The sequence below is a fragment of the Chaetodon trifascialis genome, chromosome 10 (assembly GCF_039877785.1).
Source record: "Chaetodon trifascialis isolate fChaTrf1 chromosome 10, fChaTrf1.hap1, whole genome shotgun sequence".
In the NCBI taxonomy this organism is placed as follows: domain Eukaryota; kingdom Metazoa; phylum Chordata; class Actinopteri; order Chaetodontiformes; family Chaetodontidae; genus Chaetodon; species Chaetodon trifascialis.
In genome coordinates, this window is record NC_092065.1 from 27,496,583 (window position 1) to 27,520,302 (window position 23,720).

Sequence of the window (23,720 nt, forward strand, 5' to 3'; positions counted from 1 at the left end):
AAACACTTTCTATTTTGAAGTGAAAGATGAAGGCTGAGCTTTTTATAGAGCAGCAAAAGTCACAGTGTCACCTCCAACCTTTGTGCAAACGAGGCGAACCATCGTTAAGTTTCAGCTCGAAACATCAAACGTGCGTTTCGACTTAAACGCAGTCTGTGCAGCATGAGAGCAGCTCAGGCCGAATGTCTTCAGTTATTAGTGTCATCAGTCATGAATCAACGTGCTTGACATGTTGAAGTTTCGACCAGATGATCCCTGAGGGGGACGTGAACGTCTACAGACATGCCAGGACGTACTAGCTAAACGCTAACGTCGGCCTGCGAACGCGCTCGCAGTGGAGGGACCGACCGCAGAGCTGTACGCTGCTCGTCTGGCTGGAAACTAACACCATGCTTTCAGATGACAGTCATTAGAGAAACACAGCACAGCAGTGTGTTAATCCATCTTGGAGCCTGGAAAATCATGTTCCAGCCCTGAGGTGGAGGTGAGGAAACTTCAGGATAATCAAGTGAAACAGAAATACTCTTCCTCCGATGGAAGCTCGTCTAACGGTGGGATGTAACTCCGCCAAAGCCCAAGAGTTTGATTCCAGGAAGTGAATCCTTTCCTTCCGTCGCAGCAAGTGTTTTGCTTTCCTCTTTGTGAAGTCGTGCTGAAGAAGACAGCAGGAACCACACTGGAGGAAAAATGGCTTCAGGATGCGTTCAGGGACCCGCTGTCAGCTGGGAAAAGCGCCTTCTCTCTGATGCTGCGCAGACCCGACACACTCGCTCTGAACCAGGAGGTCGAGACAGTTGGTGAACAGGTTAACAAACACTCGTGGAGACGGCCTGTGGACCGCTGCGACTGTTATTAATAAACATCATCAATATTTAAGCTCTTATTCCTGCAGCGCTGACAGCCAGGAGCCACTCTGCTGGACCACAGTTCATTTAGAGGCCTTCGTGGCCTCGTGGTCGTGACCATCTCTGCTGCTCGTATGTAAGACTCTCGTGACGTAACTCTTTACGGAAAAACAGTGTGTAGTTGGGGTCGTTGTCCATATCAGACGTTCACCAGATGATCCAGAATTTCACAACGAAAGCAAAGATTACAGAAAGAACCAAATCTGATTTGCATTTTTCTTCTTTCCCATTAATCACCTCACACCCCTCAGCATTATCTGCAGACCCTTTGAGTCACACACACACACACACACACACACACACACACACACACACACACACACACACACACACACACACACACACACACACACCGTCCTGCTGCCTCAAATGCTCACCAGGGTACCAAATGGATTCATCCGCTGCTGAAAATAGTTGTCTGTTTGCCAGACAGAAACTACAGTGAGCAGCTGATCTGCGAGGTGTTTTAAAGATTAGCGTCTTCGGTAAGAGCCAATGGGCTTGGAGCTGAGAGCCACGACAGAGCAGGAAGTCAAAGTACTGAGAGGCAGACTAAGACTTTGTCGGTTTGGTTCTTTTTCTGAGGTTTCTTCACAGTGAAATGTAACTGCGTTGTGTGTTTGTGTCAGTCTTTGAGATGTTTCCAGGTAGAGCTGCTAACGATGCTAACTGGAGGTGAAGCTGCCAATGATGATGATGATGATGATGATGATGATGATGATGATGATGATGATGATGATGATGGTTCCACAGAGCGACACTGAAGTGAAGGTTGAAACAAGTAGGAGAACTTCTCCTGATGTTGAGTGAAGGAGGAGAGCGGGAGCAGCAGAGCCGACTGATCTCTGAAAGAACAAAAACAAACCCGTCGTTCTGCACGTTGTCGCCATCTCACCGCCGTTCACTCGAGCTTCCTCAGCGGGAGGACTCGGGATCTTCCCGCTCTCTCCGTGGGAACTCTGGGCCGACGGCGGGCTGACTCCTGTTTGAACTCGCATCAGACCGAGACGCTGCTCCGCCGCATACGAAGCCGAATTCAGCCTCGCAGCTGTTAATTATACATTCGTCTTCAAACCTACGAGCAGGTGCTGCTTTGAAAGGCGGCGGCGGCGTCTGTCGGCTGATACCGCGACTCGCCTCGGCTCTCCAGGGAGCCGCCTTTTGTTTGTCTGCCTCCAGAGTGTCATTTGTCGTCATCTTGAGGCAGAATGGTTCGTGACGATCACAGCTGCTTTATGAGTGGAGGAGTTCAAAAGTTTAAGACCTGGAAACAGAAGAAGCTCTGAACAATGAAGGGATCACATCAAACGCATCATCGTCACGCAGCCTTCATCGAGGGAAGTTCCTCTTCAGTGAAAATATTCAAATGAAACTTGCTTAACAAGATTTAAGCTGCCATGTCGGGAGATTTATTCACTGAGCCAGGAGTCACCTGATCCCAGCTGTGGAAGTGCTCTGAGTCACCTAACATCGTCTCTGTGAAGAATAAATGACTCCAACCAGTAAATTATTCACTCCTGTAAGAAACAAACTGAAGGCTTTTGTATTTTTAATCTTAGAAATGTGAGTGTGAGAGAAATGAACCAAGACTTCTCTATTCAAGGCTTTTTAAAGTTCTGTTTAAAGTTTATTGGAAGGAAAGAGTTTTGTAGTTTTTGCACTGTCATAGCAGTTTTTAATATTCAGCTTTTTCCCTCTGGAGTCAGTCTATTCATCAGCGAATACACTGAACATGTTTTATTAATAGTAACAGACTTTTATTTAAATATCATACAGAGACAAGCTGAGAAAAAGAGCTGAGAGAGCTGAAATGAGCCTGAACTCTACACTTCCTACATGTACATACACTGCGTTACAGCTACACAACATGTTTCTGCTGTGTGTCATTTGCATTAAAACACTGCCGCTGAGGTGGATCTGATCAGCGTGCATCCGGGTCCAGCTGAGCTTGTGAGTGAAAAAAGAAACCGTGCATGTGAGTGAGGACAGTTAAATGTTGACATCAACGACAAAATTATTGCATTGAAAGTTGGTAAAATGAGCCTCCAGAGGGTTATAAGATTTAATATCTTGTGGTAATTCATACAGTTTTTACTGCTTGTATTTAAAATGCTGTTGTTGGCCTTTAGAGGGACTTACAGTGGATGTCTCGCTCTCATTGCACAGTGATGAAACTGTAGCATTACTGAGTGAAGGCCGCGTGTTTCCAGCCCTGATAACGACATGCATGCACTGAATTAACAGCTGGCTCTTCCCATAAGTCAGTCAGCGGTGCCAGGTTAGTTTTTCAGAGACCTCTTTGTGTTACAGCAGTTCTGGTGTCCAGAAAAGATCTTTAAGAACGTCAAGAACCTCTTGATGTGATGTAGATTTGTGACCTTGAATGCGCCGCAGAGGTGGACAGGAAGCGACAGCCTGAGCCGTCTGAACAGCTGACGGACTTTATTTACCTGCTGTCAGACTCCGACTGAGCGTCTGATGCTCTAATGAAGACAGAGCGTGACAGGAAGCGGGTCTTTTCTCCCTCTGAACTCGGCGGCAGGCTTTCCTCCGTGTGGTCCTGAGTGTGTGCGGCAGATTAAATGGAGGAGGTGACGGCGTTGTTTTCGCTGACGTGCTGTCGGATCAGTCGCTGTGGAAAAACTCTCCCTCAGAAGTGTGAAAGCTCGCAGGAGATAATCTGCTTTCCTTTCTCTTCTTCCTCTCAGCTCCTCATCCCCTTCCATCTCTCCTTCTGTGCTTCTTTATCCCTTAAACTCTTTCTTCCTCTCGCCAACGACACAGAGATACTTCCTGTCTCAACTCACCTGCCTCATTTTTGACATTTGCTTTTGTCCCCCCCCCCCCCCCGCGACCTCCTGCTCTGCATACAGTATGAGGATGAATATTTTATGGTGAGGGATTCCTTCCTCCTTCGTCCCCTGAGGACAAGTTAACAATAACAATGATAAAGGCGTCCATTAGGGGTGGCCAATCGAACGCGGCGAGGTGTGGGGCCGATGAGAGGAGGAAGCTTCTCGTTCAGGAGGACTGACCTTGTTTTCCAGAGAAATCTTTGCATGAAACCAAGCAGGGAGTTAAATCCTGGTGTTTCTGCAAACCAAATGTGATTTCATGCAGTGGAAGAAAAGTGTTTCTCTGTGTGTTTGAAAGACGGAGAACAGGAAGGCAGCACGAGTCTGTCGTCGCCTCTCCGCCTACCTGAGTCATCAGCAGAGGCCGAGGCCCGAACCGCGACAGCCGTCAGATGACCTTGATGAAGCGAACTGACAGAAACACAAACAGAAAGTTTTCTTTTCAGTCATGTACAAGAAAGATTTAGAAACGGTGTGATTATGAAACACCGCCAGTCACTCGAACTCACCGCCCTGGCTTCACCTCACCACCTTTTTCTTCCTCTTAAGAAGCTAAATATCATCGTTAAATAAATAAATGTCATCGTCATTGGACCGCGGCTGAGCAGATGCAGCAAACAGAAACACACAGAATACCCCTCAGCTTGGTGTGCATTGACCCTTTGCAAAATGTACGCACACACATTGCATACATTTGTGTGTCTCAGTGAGTCATTTCACTTCTTCTGTTGTGAGTCTTGTTGTTCTGGTTTTAATTGTTGCTTCGTGGACATGATTGGCTGTGCAGGTTTGTGTCTGTGGAGTCGAGTTTCACTGCTGTACTTTCAGCCGTATCAGAGCTGTGCTGAATTACTACTGATGGAAATCCAACATTTCCTGCTGCGGCTTCACATCGAAAACTTTCCACCGGCGAACAAACAAGAGGCTCTTATTGTGAAGAGTTACAGGAAATACTATGTGTTCCTCACCATGTTCAGTCAAACGTTGTTGATCTAAAGGTGTTAGTTGTTGGGTTATTGGTCTTTTGATTCACCAACGCTCAGAGCTCCAGCTTCTTAGTGACGTGTCTGCAGCACTGACAGGAAGTTAAAGATCTTAACTTCTCGCCTTTTTGTGGCCTGCAGTTTCAGACACAAATGTCAGCCAAGGATCCCACTGTGGAGCCTTTTCTTTCTCTGTGTGTCCGAGTCCTCAGAGCGAGGGGCGAGCTGCGAGCGATCCAACTATCCCGAGCTGGTTAACGACGAGGAAGCACTGAAAGACAAACTGGTGTCAAGGTTTCATGTTTGTCCGCCTCTGTCGGCAGCAGAAACAGGGAAATGTGTTTCACCCACTAATCACAGGTGTCACTGTTCACATCTTTTTGTCCGTTTAAAACTCCTCATGGCTCGCAATAAAGATGGTTGTGTGTTTATTAATCATGAGCATCATTCACAACAAAATACAGATAAGAAATGTTTTACAATAGGTTGCTTGCATATGATGTCACGTCACTCTTTTGGTTGTGGCGTGAACTGCAGATGGAGGGCAGGAAGTGATTTCACGTCTGTCCGTTCAGGTGAAAAACGCTCCTCTTCATAACATAAGCGTCACATCCAACATGTTGCTGGTTTCCTGTTTCTACCTTTCTCTCATTATTTCATCTAAACTAGCCCAGTGAGACCTTTCCTTCATCTCATCCAATGCGATTTCACTTCCTGCCTCCATCTGAATTCAGCGCCATGTGTCTGCAAACAGCCTATTAGCATTACCAAGAATCTGGAACTGCGAAGTTATTCCACGTTTGAGCTGTCATCACTCTGCCAGCCTGACTCTAAGTCTAAGTCTTTGTGCAGGATGGACTGTGACCGGTTTCCTTCTGCTTCTACTCTTTGTGCTAAGCTAGGCTTAACATGTCGTGCACCTGTCTCTGCACCGGACACACAGTCATTAAAATGACGTCCATGTCAAACATCTGAGTAGCGGTTGCTTCTGCTTTCCCTCATCTGATCATACTGTGCTGTCCTTAGAGCTTCACCCTTTTCGTCGTCTGAATCAGGGTTAAGGATCGAGGATGTTGCAGATAATGTCCTCTGAAACTTGAGGCTTTATGAAACTGGATTTGACAGCATGTTGTGATGAAGGTCACATTATTTTTAGTCTTCTGGGTTGAAGTTCGACAGAAATTGACGACAGTTATCAGCCAGAGTAAATGGCATGAACAAGAGTTTATAGTCGAGTGATTAAAAAGCTTTTTGAGGTCGTGACATTTTTTCAAGCATCTGCATCTTGTCAGGTTTTTAATTACAGCTTTGCAGAACGCTGTTTTTCATGCAGGATAACCTGCAGCAGGCCGACACACTGGCAGCGCGTGACGTGTATCCTGTGTGAGCCCAAACTGTGTCGACATGACTTGACGTGACTCCTTGCGTTGGGCTAAACCACTCGATCTGTTTCCCACCACCAGCACGCATCAGCTGCCTTTAAAAGAGTCGTGACAGCGTTATGAAACGTGGCGGTCGAGTCCTGGTTGCAGCGCGTCAGAAGCTTCTGAATCAAAGACCAGATTTCGCTCCATCAGCAGAGCGCTTCTCCTTGTGTTTCAGCTGAGATGAATGATTCTCACCTCCTGTGGCGGACACACGGGACGACCTTGAGGAGTCTCACGCAGGTCCTGACTGAGTCGCAATGATGAGCTGTTTCTGTGGATTTCATCACCCGTTCCCACAGCGAGAGGACGGACCCGCCCCACGCTGCCCTGACGCCTCATCCAGCCATCCATGGAGGGTGATGAGCGTAATGAGTGCAGGACGCTCGCAGGCTTCAGACGAACAGAAAAGAAAAGCGATGAAAGACGCACAAATCAGAGCTTTTTCCCCCCAATTTTTTCCTCTCCCATGAAGGCGGAGGGTGTTGGAATTGCACATGACTTTAACCCGACCCTGAACGAACCGGTCTGAGCAGACAGAAACCCACAGCGACACAATCAGTTGTCAGCTTTGGGGGCTTCTTCCTCTGCAAACTGCAGATGCCCCCCCTCGCTGGCACCTATACATGCCAGGAAGCGGCTCTGGGTCTGATTGCTTTCTCCTTATTCGTCCAATTTCCTCCTGTTTGTCAATGGGCTGGACAGATGTGGAGGCAGGCTGGGAGACAGAACCAGAGCCAGCAGACATATGGACCACCACCGTCCTCCTCCTCCTCATTTGCTTCACTACTCATATAATGATGCTCTAAATGAGCTCATTAGAGTTATTAGGTGAAACCTGAAGGAAAGTGAACTTTAATGGGGGAAGAAAAGTTAGCTGCCTCGCTTCCTCTGATTAATATTTCAGACAGATGCAAAGTTTGCAGGACCTTAACGTACTTTCTTATGTCTTTTAGATGAATTTTGGACAGTTTGGTTTAAAAATGTGGATTAGATCTGCAGAAACCTGGACACAGACTCGATCTCGATGCTCATAAGCTGGATATTAATGACTGAAAGCTCCTGGGGGTCGAGCTGCAGCACATGTTCAGTGATCCACGAGAAACCCTTTGTCATTTGACATTATTGGACAGACATATACTGTCCCGTCTTTGGACAAGGACCCAAAAGCACGAACAGGAAAACCGTGTGATGCACCCTGATCAATCAGTCCCTGACCCCGCGCTGTGTGCCCCCGTCTGGCCGCCGCTGTGAGCAGGCTCTGGACTCTGGTTGCAGGTGGACTCTGGTCCACTTGCTGGCTTTGCTTTGCTCTTCGTCAGGTTGTCTCACGCTGGCTGAGCTTCAGTCCCTCAGCTTGACTTGTCAGCGCCGCCTTCATCATGTCGCTAATGTCAGAGCTCTTTCATCAATGAAGCACATCCAGCATCTTTTTCTTTATCGCTTGTTCGAGAGCTATTAGATATGATTGACATCATTACAGACAGCAAATTAAATTCCATGACTTTTCCAAAACCTTTGCTGATTTTGCTTAATTTCATGACCTTGCAGGCCTGGAAAATGAGATTTTAATATCCAGTGAACGAGTTCAGTGTTAGTTTTGTTATTTCCTGTTTTATGTTGAAAGTTTTCCTCATGTATCATCTTTTGCTCGACTTCCTGCGTTTTCCCGCCTTTCGATTCGTTTCACCTGTGCCTCATTAGTTTTCCCTCCTCAGTGTGTTTAAGTCTGTCTTCCCCAGTTCGTCCTTGGATCTTGTTTGTGAAGAGTTCCAGCGCTCCCCGGTGTTTCACAGCGTTTCTGGGCCTCGCTCGGCTCTGGACTCTGGATGCGTTCTGCTCGTCTTTGCATGAGCCTTTTGTGAATTGCCATTTTTCTCTGCAGTAAGTAAATAAATATTTGAGCTGCTCCTGCTCTGACTCTGTATTTGGGTCTGACCCGCTTCCTTGTTTCCCCGTCTGTTGGGACATTTAGCAGCTAAACCAGTTTGCTTCGGTTCAGCTGAGGTTCAGTCTGTCAGCGTGGTTGTGGGTAATTTGGGCCTTTCGTGGTGAACTCGGTGCCTCCCAGCTGATAACCTGTCGTGAATTATTTTATGGACTTTGATTGTCAGAGTTGGAAGTAGAGTTTTCGTCTCACTTTCACCTACAAGCTGCTTCCACTAAATCCACTGCAGGTGAAAAGCACCACTCTCCTTCTCATTTACATATTAAGACATGATGCTCATTTTGGCAGACCGGCCTGCCTCTGGCACCACTCGCAGGACTTATAACACTGTAAGCGGTTTTTGTATGTGGGCCACTGGGTCCGAGCCAAAGCCCGAGCCAGAATTTCTGCTCCCCTTAATAAAGAGCCCAGAGTGTGACTAAAGAAGACCTTTCACACTGCAGCTGAAAGTGTCCCAATTCTGACTTTTCTTCTGTGCCGTGGATATTTTTAGAGCCGTGTGAAGCTCCAGCCCAGAGTTCCTGTGTCTCATGATACCTGATCCATAGCTGAGCGGCAGAGTTTGCATCAAAGTAGAGCGAGTGTTTGTGGCATATATATGAAACACTGCATTTATGTACTGTGCTGGAGTCGCAGGGAGGTGGTGGGGTGGATGGTGGATGAACAGAGTCCAGGATCCACGTCCAGGCTCCTGTCTGTGGTCAGGTTTAGGTGCTTTGGTTTGGCTTAGGGAAAGATGATTTCTGTTAAATGTTATGTCTCAAGTCACTGCTGATCTTTTCTTTTTGCTGACATGAACCACATACTGCCAGTGCACACAACCATAAAGAAGTGTAATAACGCTGTAGACCAGTGTTTCCCAACCACTGTGCCGCGGCACATAAGTGTGCCGTGGAAGATTATCCAATTTCACCTGATTGGTGCTCTCAGGCTTAGAGCACCAATCAGGTGAAATCTTCCTGTGTGTCTCTCTTCAATTCTTGCAAGAATATCAGCTTTGCGTTGAACTAAACAGGCCCAGGTTTCACACGGAGTAAGTAGATTGAGACTAGATTTTCATTATATTTCAATAAATATACTTTTTGTGTCATTTTTCCAATGTGAGATGTGCCGTGGCTGACAAAGGTTGGGAAACACTGCTGTAGACACTACAAGTGTGTCAGGAAACACTCGTATCAACATTGTCGTGACGTTTACTCGTCGTATAGAAAACGCAGTACAATCTGCTTTGCATTTCCTTCCAAATGTGTTTGCTGTTGCTAATTAGCTGTATGTAAATTAGATTTCAAGGAGACGGCTTGAACTAGAAAGTGGCTCGTTGGTGTTCCTCTGCAGTGTGAGTTCCACAGCTAAAAGCTTGGTGACTTAGCAACTGCTCACATGTGCAGTTGGATGTACTACTGTAGCTAACGAGCTAGCCGCTAACACGCTAGCCACCCAGGACAACAATAGCTCTGGGAACTAACCAGTAGGTGTCTTCAGCTCAGCTAACAGAGTTTATTTTTCCATTTTGGACTCTGCAGTTAATCAATAAATCAGGTAATGTTTGACCAGTCCCTCTGGGTTTGACTTCGATCAAATCCACAATCCTCTCATTGTTCCTTATTGAATGCAACCAGCCTACATTTAGCTTTTAATACGTGTAATTAACCACACTTCTGTCACCTTTTGCTGCCTGAGGAGGGAGAAACTCAACAGTTTTTACAGGTGTCCCATTAAAAAGGTGTCAATCCTGTCTGACGCTGACAGAGCAGATGCAGCCCCGTTGCTTTGGCACTTCCTCTGAAAAAGGTGTTCTCAATCATTAATTGTTGATTTTATAAGAATCAAGATGAACTGAGAGATTCCCACTCATGAAAGTGACGCTAGAGAAGTCTCACGAAGACGCCAGGAGGACGCTTTGAAGTTTAAGGGAGACTTTGCCTTTAAGGTGGACTGGGAGCTTTGTGGGCACACTGCTTCGCTTGTTTCATCTGGCTTTCAAGTCGAGGCTGTGCATGCGTTACCAAGGAAACCATTCATGGTCCGGCGTTCAGCTGTTCAAAGGCGAGGAATGAAAGAGGCGAGTGGGCGCATACGTCCTGTTTCTATCCGTCGCTCGGGCTCAGTGTTTGGAGGAGGAGGAGTGGTGGGAGTTACACAGCGATAAACACTTGCTGCCATGGTGACCTGTTAATTGAAAGGTCAGTGTAAAGGCTTTGCCAGAGGCTAGCTTTAATGATATCTGTTATTACCCATAATTCCATTACTCGGCGAGCCTTTGAATGTTCCGGCCATGTTTATTTGGTCCGCCTTTGAGTTCAGTGACTCCCGCTGTGACTTTCCTCGGCCGAGTTGAAAGTCAAAGTGAAATTGTATTATTTCCTCTCGTTGGTCCCTCTGATGCGCTTTATTTGATTCCGCATCATTAAAACTGTGCCGCGTTACAGCGAGTGTTTGTGTGTCAAAGGCGTCAGCAGAATTTGTCATTTGGACATATTGCTCATATGCAACGTCCTCTCAGCTGCCATCATTCAGACGAGACTCACGCATTTCCAACGTCTGACTACGACTCGAAATTTTTAAGTAGTGGCAATTTTTTATCTCCACCGCAGAGGACACCAGGCCTGTATTCGAACAGGCTTATATCACGGACAGACCCTCTAATTTCCTGTTTTCTGGTCATATTTTAGTAAGAAACCTTCCTGTTTTCTCGTCTGATCCTGTTTTCATATGCTGTTGATGCAAACTTGACACTTCCTCCATGTCACCAGCTGAATGTTTTAACAAGGCCATGATGTGATATTTTAGAGCAGCAGTGTCAGACTCAAATACACAGAGGGCCAAAATTCAAAAAAATGTTCCAAGTCGAGGGCCGGACTGCTTCAGTGTTTATTGAAAACTGATTGAAATGACCTTATTGCACATACTGAACCTGGAACTAATACAGCCTGTAAGACCATTTTTATCTCTAAACAACAACATTAATCATTAAACACAAGGAAAATCAGCTGCGTTCATTTCTTCTGGCTCTTTATGCAGCTTTTCCGGAGTAACTTACCTGTCACGGTGTTCGTTTCATAGTGTCTTCTTACAGTACGTTATATTCTTTCATGGCAGCCACTGTCTCCGCACAGAGGACAAACAGCTTTGTCCTTCACATCCCTGGACGCACACTCTTCCTCCCACCTGCTTTCAAAGTCCACCGTCCATTCAGCCATTTTTCAGGGTGAGGGTAGCTGAAAGGTAACCACAGGTAACGAGCTCCATCAGGATGCTGATGGATGAGTGGGGCAAGGACTCGCGCTCGCAGGCTTCTGATTGACGCGCCAACGCGGTGCAGTGCATTGTGGTACTTGTAGTACTAGTGGTGTATGCAATATACCAGCGGGCCAGCTCTAACAAAAATTGGATATTTTCATGCGGGCCAAAGATAATTCCATCGAGGGCCTTGAGTTTGACACGTGTTTTAGAGCATTTTCAATATTCTTCCCTGAGCTCAACCTGTTACTGCACTTCACCACCTGTATCCCCGATTATCTCCATTTGCTTTGAGGAAATCCACCTGCGTGAGCACATGAAACATCTCTTCCCTTCGTTTTCCTTGAATGAGTTAAACCACGTTGGTAAAGACTGACATTGCCTGTCAAAAGAGGCGACACCAGCCAGACAGAGTATTTCAATAACGTGACTTAAATGATCCTTGTAGAGATGCTGAAGCTCCAGGTGCTGACTTTCCGTTGTCTTTTCTGAAAGACGTATATACCTCGAGCGTTTAGTGAATTAACTCCCTCAGTTCAGCGCAGCGGCTCGCAGCAGAGCTTAAAGTAAATCCTCATCCTGTTAGAAGCAGCAGGGATTTCCTTATCTGTTCCCAGGAAATGGGAACATATTCCCACTTTATCACATCTGTGTGTGTGTTTGTGCGACAGTGCTGTACACTGGAGTGTAAATTGTAGATGACAACATTTCATGCAGGGTCTGTTAAGTGATTATTTCCCACTTTGTCACCCAAAGTTAATTTGGTGGATTTGAGCGCAGCGGGGGAAGCCTCAGCGGCTGCTTCTCCGCTTTGTTTTTCCTCTATTGGAAAAACCTCAGCCGAAGCTAAACCTCATTAAAATCCTGCCTTGTGTGTCCATCTTTATTATTTCCACATTTATCTGCGGTGGCTCCCTCGGGAAGCGCCAACCTGGTTTTTCACGCTCTCCTTGGCTTTCTTTATACAGACAAATGCGTTTATTATCACACACAGTTCAGTAATAAAGTATAATTGAATGCAATCTGGGGCTTTGCAGAATTGTCCAATATCGGTTCTGTTTGGTGATTGGGTGGAAAATTTGCCAGCTCTACAATCTTTCTGTGTTTTGCCAAACCTGATAAATAGAAACCCATTTACGCCAACACACAGACAACTGGAAGCCTGTGTGCATCCGACAAAGACAAACTGGATAAGCTGAGAAACCTGCGAGCTAGCCGGGCTGTTGTAAAGGAAGCTGAAGGCCGATCTGTATCCAGGCTGCAGGGTTAGCTGCCCTCATAGAACTGGTCTGATGGCTCAATGGATCGTGAGTTATGTATCACAAACCCCTTTTTCCAGTCTATGAAATAAAATGGCGTTCAGAACGAGGAGTGTGGCTAACACGGCATCGCTGAGGCTCCTTGGTGCTGTTTGAGACCACGTCCTCGGGTTCTGCTGTCAGAAGTAGGCTTCATAAACGTTCACTTCGCCTTAGCAGTCCTCAAAAATCTGCTTCTGAACAAATTCAAAGCAGGAAATAAGCAACTGGCCACTGAATCTTCAGATCAACAAGGTCTAATTTAAACGCTTGGTCCCACTTTCGTCAGGCGTGCCGGTAACAAGTGACCGCCTCAACCAGTGACTTTGTGGTTGCCACGAATGTGTTTCACACAGTTTAATACATATTTGATTCTTTATTCTTAATATTATGTAAATTAAAAAAACAACACCTGCCCTCCATATGAGCAACCATTAGGCCAAAAGTCACCAACATGTCACCCTCTGACCAGCAGGGGGCGATGCTACCCCCATGAGAGGGGCCTGGGGATGAAGGTCTGGGGATGGAGGTCAGGGGATGGAGGTCTGGGGGGGCTGAGGATGGAGGTCTGAGGAGTCTGAGGATGGAGGTCTGGGGGGCTGAGGATGGAGGTCTGAGAGGTCTGGGGGGCTGAGGATGGAGGTCTGAGAGGTCTGAGGATGGAGGTCTGAGAGGTTTGAGGAGTCTGAGGATGGAGGTCTGAGGGGTCTGAGGATGGAGGTCTGAGAGGTCTGAGGAGTCTGAGGATGGAGGTCTGGGGGTCTGAGGATGAGGGTCTGGGGGGCCTCAGGATGGAGGTCTGAGGGGTCTGAGGATAGAGGTCTGGGGGTCTGAGGATGAGGGTCTGGGGGGCCTCAGGATGGAGGTCTGAGGGGTCTGAGGATGGAGGTCTGAGGGGTCTGAGGATGGAGGTCTGGGGGGGCTGAGGATGGAGGTCTGAGAGGTCTGAGGGGTCTGAGGATAGAGGTCTGGGGGTCTGAGGATGAGGGTCTGGGGGGCCTCAGGATGGAGGTCTGAGGGGTCTGAGGATGGAGGCCTGGGGGGCTGCAGTTGGACAGTCGTGGCTCTTGTGTCCTCTGGCTGAATTCTGTCCTAATGATCTCTTTTGGTAAAACCTCTCAGAAACCTGTAGATAGAGTCGATAGATAGAACTTTGTTCCACTGATATCTCTGAAAGCGGCTCTGTCCTCTCGAGCACGACCTGGTTCTTGTTTCTAATCCTTTTAACATTTCGGAAAGGTAATTTCTTTGTGCCTCTGCGCCTCTGTGTTGGGGAAACACTGTGTGCTAATTGCTGCAAATCTGCATAATATTTCACACAGTGTGAAAAAGGCTGTTGAAGGAATTTGACAAAGGTGAAAAACAAATGATAAAACAGAGAATTCACTGTGTGTTTTAGAGGGGAAAAGATCTCAGAGTGCTCTTTGTGTATTCTGATCATCTAAAACTTGTGTTTAGAGGTCTGTTGTGTTGAGATGAAGGCAGCTCAGGAGAGTGAAGGTCAGCAGAGCCTCCACACTCATCATCATCATCATCTTCATCATCATCGTTGTCAGTGAGATCAGATGTGAATGTCAGCATACTCATATGAGTCTGTCACTGGTCGAGTTTCCAACATGTTATCAGGTAACACACAATCGCTCCAGCGTAAAGGGAGAAGGTAGTTAGGGGTTGGCATGTTACCATGGCAACTATTGATGGTTAAGCGTTGGGTTTTTTTTTTTCATTTTCTAGTGATTTTTGTGGGTTGTGTTGATTTTGCGATGAAAACCACACAGAACAATTTAAAAGACGTCAGCAGGCACAGTTGCAGCGGAGAACGAGGGCCACACACGACCTTTATTTTGAAGGGCTGTACAATTAAAACACACCAATGAACCACACTGTCGCACTGGAGGACATTTTCCTTCGCTGCCATGGACACACACATGCAGTTTGGTGACAGTAATGAAAATGTAGAAGAACAGATTCGTCCTTTTGTCCAACAGTATTCATTCCTCAAGTGCAACACAGCATGTGACATTAGGGGTTTTCTCATAGGAATATTGGCCGTAGTATTTTATTGTATTTTATTTTACTTGTGTCTTTATTTGGAATGGACAGGAAAACACGTCGGCATAGCAACATTAGTGAAAATAAAAACAAATGTCCTTCCAGTTTTGTTTGTTTGAGTCCAGAAAAAAGCAGAAAACTTTCACAGCGATCAGCAGATTCACATCGTCCTCTTCAGGACAGGACTGACAAATTGCCTGTGATGAACAGCCAGATGAGGCTCACTGAGAGAGACCTCTAATTGAGCTTCATCATAGGTAGAACAGTTAACATGAAACCAAGGACAGGATCCGGGGTGGTCGCCTGTGCTGCTGTGAAATGAAAATAAATAATCATCAACAACCAGTCAGAAATTAAATAAGTAACTCACAAAACAAGGTTACCAGTGAGATCAAATAAAGTCTGCTCTCATGGGGCTTATGAATAAAATCCAGTTGCTCCAAATTAGGTAGAATTTGTCCTTTTGGAGCCTTAATAGAAAGGTCAATTTTTCCATCCTGAATATCTCTGGATAATTCCAATCCAATCATCAGGGTCGGCTGAATTGGCTTAACCATCTCCTTGTAATTGTTTTCTTGCTTGCCACCAGGAGTAATTGCAGCAGCTTTATCTCGCTCCTACGTTCCAAAAAAGAGACAAGACCCAGGTACAGAACATCAAACCTCAGAGGTATTTGAGTGTTAAAGACCCTGCTGAAGGAAGCCTGGATACCCTTCCAGAAAACATTTAACTTGGGACAATCCCAGAAGACGTGATAGTGTTAGCAGCAGTCGAGCCACCTCGTCTCCAGCGAGGCATGCGTACACCTTTACACCTCTCCTGATACGGTGTCCTGAAATATCTAATAATATTCTTCCAGCTCACTCAGAGTTGGATGTTGACCACTGGAAGGCCCAGATGTTGCCCCACGCCTCCTCAGACATCCCAATCCCAGATTCCCTTTAATGTATGAAGTGTTGTTAACATTTGCATGGGAAAGAGCTTCGTGTAGTTTTGAGATGGAGTTGGATCAATAAAGTCTTATCTTATCTTATCCTCAGCAGAGATTGAGGAGTTAAATCCTTTCATCATGTTGACGTCACGCAGCAGCCGGAGAATCAGAAGGAAAATCATCAGTGCTGTTTAACAGACAGGTGATTGACAGATGTTAAAGCTGCCTGCTGTGAAAACCCCAGTGTAGCTGTGAGTGATACCTGATGCAATAACAGCACACGGTTGTGTATCAGCAGAGATGCCCTTCAGTCTTTCATAGAATATAAATAACCAGCTCACTTCTGAGCAGGAATCACCTCAAAGATGTTCTGAGAGGAAAATCTGGTGATTTAAATTGGCCCAAATGATAAGAATCGTTCAGTTTATACCAAAAAATGCTTCACGAAAGATGAGAAATGAAGATAAACATTGGAAATTAAAGAGGAAAAACAAGAAAATAGCTAAAAGGATAATTCAGGTTTATTTCAACTTCAGTCTTATTTTGAAAATGCTGTCCAAGAAACATAAGAGGTACAATCAGAAGGCTTTTATTTTGGTGAGTAGCAGTATAGCTGATCGCCACACAACTCTGTGCGTCCAATAAAATCTGTGCGTGTCTGATGGTGTTATGAGATTCTGATCATTTTTCCACCTGCTTCAATCAAAGTGGAGGATTTGAGTCATCAGCACTGATAAAGTTGCAGCACCATAACGACAAAAGGCGTCAGATGAAGGTGACAGGAACAGGAAGGAGTCGCTGTAAATGGTTAAAACATTTCATTTTCAGGCCATTATACACTAAAACATACTCAGGAAAACTAGAAGTAGTAAGGAGGCACTATAGGCAGAATCAGTGAATTAGCCACTGACAGACATTCATGGTACCCAGAGGATGAATCCTGATGGCTTCAAAGTAAAACGCTGGAAAAGTGTTTTTGGGGAAGTAAAAGGTGACATCGCAGATCATTTTCAGGGCAGTGACCGCAGCTTTCAGCCACTCGTCACAGCTTGTCTTGAGCCCGCCGTCTTGCCGTGTGTTCACGTCTTCATCTGAACATGTCAGGCTTCTGTATTAACGTCTCACACTGAGGTGAACATTATCTCGCTCTGTACGCTGCAGATCCATATTTGCATACAAATGAGCGATGCCTGACTCTGCTGAGCAGCTTGCCGCAGCAGCACTTTGAAATTAAAATCTGCACTCCGGAGCAGTTATCAGGTACTACACAGGAGCAGATGGATGGATGCAGCTAAACACAAAGCAGAGCTGAAAACAATAAGGTCAGACGGGAGAGGAGCTTCAAGTCGTTTGGCTGCAGATGAGAAGAGCAGCTGTTGAACCCGCAGACGAGCAGATGTCAGCGAACGTGACACGAAGAGCGAAAACAGGCTTTGAGCAAAGATGTTGAAGTGCTGTCGAGCTTCGTTTGTTGTTGTAGCACCTTTCAGTTTTATTGTCGTTTAAGGATGTCAGTCTGTCTGTCTGTCTGTGGGTCAGCTGGTCCACCACTTTGGTCCTACTGACTGCTGGTCCCCTGACTTGTCCTCTTGCGCAGCGGCCCCCAACCCATCACCTGAAGCGATAAACCTGTATTTTAGGTAGGACTGCTGATACTGTCTCTTCATGGCAGCTTCATTTTTATTGCAAGTTGTAGGCTCTTCTTCTTCTTCTGTCTCATCATTTGGCCTTTTCCCCTTTCCGAAGAAGCTCTCCGATGACGTTTGTTTTTCACTCATTTTTCTTAGCTTGTGGACGTGACTTACACCAGCGGTTTGACAGTGTACAGAGGCACAGGCGGATGCACCTGATTTTCAAAATAAAACTTCTTTCAGACTCTGATGATCAAAGAAATATTTTTGTTCAGTCTCTGTGTGTGGCCCGGTACCAAATGGCCCGGTGGTTGGAGACCGCTGCTCGAGCGTGACCATGTGGTTCTGCTTTTGGATTGATTACCATGAAATGTGGACCATCATGCCATCTAGTGCCATCTTCAGGTTTATTTTGCCAAATGCTGAACTTTTCTAACCAAATATCTGCTAAACTTCTCAGCTGTGCTCACTAGATGCTAACATGCTAAACTAAGATGGTGAAAGTAACAGTCAAGTTAGCCGTTAGCGCTGAGCTGCTAATGTGGCTGCAGACCTCTACTCACTTCTTCTCATAAGTCAAATGAGCTACCTTATTTTACCTGCCAGTGTGAGAGAGCCGACATGCACCAGGACCCTGAATCTAAAGGAACTAAATGGAATTGAGCCGTCATTGACTTTGTTATTTACACCAGTGCTTTCCTGACAGTGACAGGGACAACATGTGTTCTGTGAAGAAGGCCTAACGTGGATGAGGCTGTTTGGTGTCCGATAAGCCTGCAGACTGACGGGTCTGTCAGTCAGAGTCCACCTCCTGCACTGCACGTCGTGTCTCACCTGTACCTGAAACAACACAGCACAGACAGACAAACGCTAACATGGTAACAGAGCTGAGCTGAATGCTAATGTTAGCATTTTAGTGTGCAGGTGTTGGACAGAACGTCTGTCATGGTCAATCATTGCCTCTCCCTCTCAAACACGCACACGCACACACACACACACACACACACACACACACACACACACACACACACACACACACACACACACACACACACACACACACCTTTCTCCACTCACCTCATGGTAGACTCGTTGACTGGTTTTTCACCAGGTGTTACTTGTGGTATTGAAATCAACGACCTTCAGGTGTCGAGAAAACATGAGCTGAATAAAGAGTAAAAACCTCTCAGATGTGAGATGATGGTGCTGTCGTCACGCTCTCAGCAGCCTGACCCTCAAATCTTCAGATATATAATCCCAAACCCTCACTAACAAAAGCGCCTGTAGGAGAGACGCTGCAGCTCCAGCCTGGCGGCCTGATGGGTCTGTGTAATGTAGAAATGAGCTCACAATGGAATCAATCTCACCCTGAAAGCGTCTGATAGAAGCCGGGTCTTGGGGGAGGGTGACGACGGCCTCTCAGCTCGCCGCGGACGGCGTGATGATGATAATGACAGCAGGGTCTTAAATGTTTTTATCTCCATCCAGGCCTGAAGCCTCTGAGAGCGGCCTGAACTCACACGGCTCCTCTTTCTTCACAGAGATAAGACTTCAACCCTGTGACATCTCTGGAATTTGATCTGGTGTCTTTACAGCTGCTTGAGCAGCGAAGTGACGGCCCGGCTTTGTTCTACAGGTCTGCCATTTCTGAATAATCTCCTCTGAAGTTTCCTGGAAAGATTTAATTTCATTTATAGGGTAATTTAGAGGTTTTGTATGAAGTCTGCTCCATTCAAACACAAGAACGTATGATTTCTAATCATTTTTCTTGATTAATCAACGTCACAGAGCCCAAAGCGACGTCTTCAGTCCAAAACCCAAATAATCTTCATTTGCCATCATAAAGACAAAGAAAAGCAGCAAATCTTTACATTTAAGAAGCTGAAGCAGCAGCTATTTGACAGGTTGTGCTTTTAATTGAAATGGCTCAATAACTATTGAATGTGTTTCCATTAAAGCTCTTACACACATTTACGTCCTCCTCAGGACGAACTCTAATGACTTTGATGATCCTCTAAACTTTTCATCAGATCTAAATTTCCAACACTTTGTTTTATGACCAAACACCTGCAAAACTGATGGCTTTCCATCAGCCTCAGGTGCTCTGTGCTCAGTGCTAATTAACGATTGGTAGCATGCTAACGCTAAACTAAGATGCTGAACGGGGTAGTAAGAAGTCAAATTCTGACATATTCTGGTTTTCACAAAGCTTCTCAGAAAAGGTCCAAGCGCCAGCGGGGATGTTATTCAGGAGAGGATGGTGAGTTTGAATGAATGGATGTGAACACACAAAATCACATCATTGGTTTGCAGGAGGCAGCAGAAACAGGAGGGTGAACTACCTGCTCAGGTGGAAGGTCGGACAGGAGGTGCCGTCAGTCTGCCTCAGAAGTAGTTTAACGTTTTTCTCTCTTTGCTGAGGTAATCTTTAAACTCTGCAGCTCCAGTTCTCCTTCAAAACGCTCTCAGACCACTTTTAAACAACAGAGGTCAGACTGAACTGCAGTGATTATTTCCAGCTGTGACTCCTGTTTTCTTCCCCCCTGGAGATTCCCTGCGAGCGCCGGCCGGCGAGCCGCTCCATCTTTTCACAACCACAGAGCCAATTAAAGTTGGAGGAGCTGACAGAGCGAGCGTCGGTTCCTCTGCAGCCTCCACTGTTTTCACTGCACGTCAGAGACGCGGAGTTCATCTTCAGCAGCGCGGCTCTCGCTTGTCTGCCCCGGGGACGCCGCCGCAGGAGCAGCAGCGCGAGCTCCCGGTGTGTTTTCAGCCTGGGCGACGCAGAGATTTAACGATTTTAACGAGAACAGGAAGCAGAACGACCAATCATAACGCTCGAGGACGTGAATGATAATAAAGAAGAAAACCGTCGGATCGAAGTCTTTGCTGCCAAACTGTCAAACCTGCTGTTAAACCTTTTAATATTAATAATCCGTCTCCTCCTCTGGCTTCAGCTGTCCAGATAATATCTAGTGCACAAGCACAAACCCTGTTCTCAGATCAGTCTTTTTGAAGACGTGACTGTGCGTTCACCATCAGATGTACCACAGCTCTTTAAAAGCTGAAGACCTTGGCCTCTCTCAGGCCGATGGCTCCCTGCTGCCTGTGTGGGTGTTTCCATGTTGGTGGGCCGGAGATGAATTATTTTCTTTCTTAAAGTGTGTTTGAATATGCATTTATGTTCTTTTTTCAACTAAGCCGAAAGCCTGTTTCTTTGTTCTTCGTTTTTTGAGGAAAAAACAGTGAGATGTTCATAATAATTTGACAGCATTAATGACCCCCCCGACCTCTGTTTCAGTGACTGCAGATGAATGTTGAACGATCCCTGCGGTGACACGTCACAGCAGCCGAGCGAAGATAAAAACCAGACAAACAGTGACGATAATTAAAACATTAATGCAGAGGAAACAATATCAGACGAATGGGACGAAGATGAAGCGTGCTCATTAACAGACATGTTAACGTGTTGCACTGCTGAACGCACAGCAGAGCTCCACGTGAAGCGTCAGCGTTCAGGACAGGAAGCAGGAAGCATTTTTTTATTGACGGCGTATTCTTAGCATCGTAGGCCGAACGGCTTTTTGACTGAAATATCTCCACTGATTTCCCTTCATGGTGCCCAGAGGATGAGTCCTCATCTCTTTGGTGATGCCGTGACTTTTCATACAGCGCCACCAACAGGGTTTGATGTGTCACTGCTGGATGGATTTCCATGAAGTTTAGACCACAGCAACAAAGTATGACTGAGTGACTGATCCGACCAATGACGGCTCAGAAACCCTTTGAGCTCATGCTGGTTTAAGTCTTTCTCTGTAAATGCTCATTTTCTCTCTCTCTCTCTCTCTCTCTCTCTCTCGCTCGCTCGCTCGCTCGCTCCCTCCCTCCCTCCCTCCCTCTCTGTCTCTCTCCCCCTCCCTCCCTCCCTCCCTCTCTCTCTCTCTCTCTCTCTCTCTCCCTCCCTCCCTCTCTCTCTCTCTGTCTCTCTCCCTCCCTCCCTCCCTCCCTCCCTCTCTCTCTCTCTCTCTCTCTCTCCCTCCCTCCCTCTCCCTCTCTCCCTCCCCCCCAGGTGGCGTTTGTATCGCTCAGTCTCTGAAGATTCCTCGCGAGCCGAGACCCGGCGAGTTCAACAAGATCGTCCTGCGTCTGCTGGAGACGCCGAACGCCCGCGCTGTCATCATGTTCGCAAACGAGGACGACATCCGGTAAAAAAACAAAACAAAAAAAACACATGTAGACTCGTCCTCCAGCGCCACCATAAGGCTGACATTTGTGGTTTTGAGCGAAATGTCTTATATAAATACTGGATAGATTTCCATGAAATTTGGTACTTACCAAACTTTTTGTCCTCCTCTGGATGAAATCTAATCTCTTAAGTGATCCTTCATTTTCACTCTGTCGCTGTTATCGGGTCAAAATTTTAATTCAATAAAACTAATAATGTCCCCTTCGGCTGCTTTCATTGTTTCGAGCTAATTTTCTAATTTTAGCATGCTAACATGCTACACTAGCATGTTGAACATGATAAATATATATCTGCTTAGCATCAGCATGTTAGCATTGTCATTGTGAGCAGGCTAATGTTAGCATTTAGCTCAAACACGCCTGTTCAGAAATGCAGCTCCGCAAAGTCACCAGCAGGACTTTCGTTCACCTTTTCGGAAAAAAAGACTGAAAATAATCTGTTGATCGTCTTCTGAAGGTCACTGAAGCCATGAGCGTCCAAATATAACACTGGGCTCACACACACACACGCACACAGATGTTGTGTTTATATCACTTGTGGGGACATTACATAGACTTACATTCATTTCCTGGAGCCTTACCCTTACCCTAACCCTAACCATAACCACTATCTGCCTATTCCTAACCCTGTACCTAACCTAACCTTACCTAACCCGTAACCCTATCCTCAGTCTGCACCCTGAAATTTAATGATTTACTTTAAGGGGACCTGCATTTTGTCCCCATAAGGGAGGTCAGTCCCCACAATGTGACTGTGTAAACAGATTTTTGTCCCCACAACGAGATAAATACCTGTTCACACACACACTGTGAGACTTCAGTATAAACACACACACATTCTGTATCTGTACGTTCTCCATGTATTTAATCAGTACATCCACCAACTGTTGAGTGCAGATTAAGATAACAAGCTTCCAATTATCTCAGTGAACTGAGAGCATCACACACACACACACACACACACACACACACACACACACACACACACACACACTCGATATCAGTGCAACAGCTGACGTTAGTCTGCAGCTCTGATTCACACACAGAGGGAACTCGCTCATCCTGAGACCTCACAGACAGACAGAGCAGAGGACGAGGACGCGAAGGACCAGACGTCATCTGTCCTGTTTGAACTCGTACCGTGAAAACTAATATTAACGTGCAGGAAACACACAGTGGTTTTGTGTTGTTGGTGAAGTGTCTCAGCTGATCGATGGCTGTTACTGTTCCACTTTTCACATCCCAAAACAGCAGAGAGGTGGAGCGTGGGTGGAGCTGAGGCTGGCTGAATGAAGCCCGGTTGCTGAGACCTAGCGGCTAGAGGTCACTCAAAGCATCCACGCCCCAAATTATATATAAATTTGAACCTTGATGTAAGATAATTGAGTGAGTTAAATATTAATTATTTCTGCTGTGAAGTTGAGCTCTTTAAAGTGGAGGTCTATGGGAATTGACTCAAGTGGCCGTTGGAGGAACTGCAGCGTTTGGCACTTCCCGCTGTGCCGAAGGTTGCTGCTTGGTTTATGACCAACATTCCCATCAGCTTTGGCTGTGCTTTAGTGGCTAACACGGCTAAGATGGTGAACATGCTAAACATGATACCTGCTAGCATGTTAGCACTGTCATGAGCTTGTTAGCGTCCTGACATTAGCATTAGCTCAAACCATATCATGTAGCTTGAGCTTCAGGAGGAAGTGAAAATCCTCTGCTCTCTCTCATTGGCTGTCTCGGCTGTGTCACCTCTGACCCTGACAGGCGGATCTTGGATGCAGCGAAACACAACAACCTGACGGGTCACTTCCTGTGGGTGGGCTCCGACAGCTGGGGCTCCAAGATCTCTCCGGTGGTGCAGCAGGAGCGGGTGGCCGAGGGCGCCGTCACCATCCTCCCCAAGAGGGCGTCTGTGGACGGTGAGTCAAGAAACAGCTCAGAGAAGCACGTCCCTCTGAGGACATTTTGAAGGAGACAACGACGACGACGACGATGATGATGATGATGATGATGATGACGATGAAGAGTTCCCTTCTTTCCACAGCGTTTGACCGTTACTTCAAGAGCCGCTCCCTCTCCAACAACCGCAGGAACGTCTGGTTCGCCGAGTTCTGGGAGGAGAACTTCGGCTGCAAGTTGGGGATGCATGGCAAGAGACCCGGAAGCCCCAAGAAATGCACAGGTAAGACTCACAGGTGGGAACAGCAAGGTCAAAGG

At 46.4% G+C, this 23,720-nt stretch overlaps 1 protein-coding gene across 1 annotated transcript in view; it reads left to right on the forward strand.

Moving 5' to 3' along the window:
- Positions 1-23,720, forward strand: part of LOC139337754 (metabotropic glutamate receptor 8-like) — a 105,768-nt gene that overhangs the window by 42,837 nt on the left and 39,211 nt on the right. Inside the window, exons 4-6 of the mRNA XM_070972497.1 lie at positions 21,337-21,472; positions 23,268-23,422; positions 23,548-23,685. Of these exons, the coding sequence (XP_070828598.1) occupies positions 21,337-21,472; positions 23,268-23,422; positions 23,548-23,685 (429 nt within the window). The remainder of the gene's footprint in view (positions 1-21,336; positions 21,473-23,267; positions 23,423-23,547; positions 23,686-23,720) is intronic.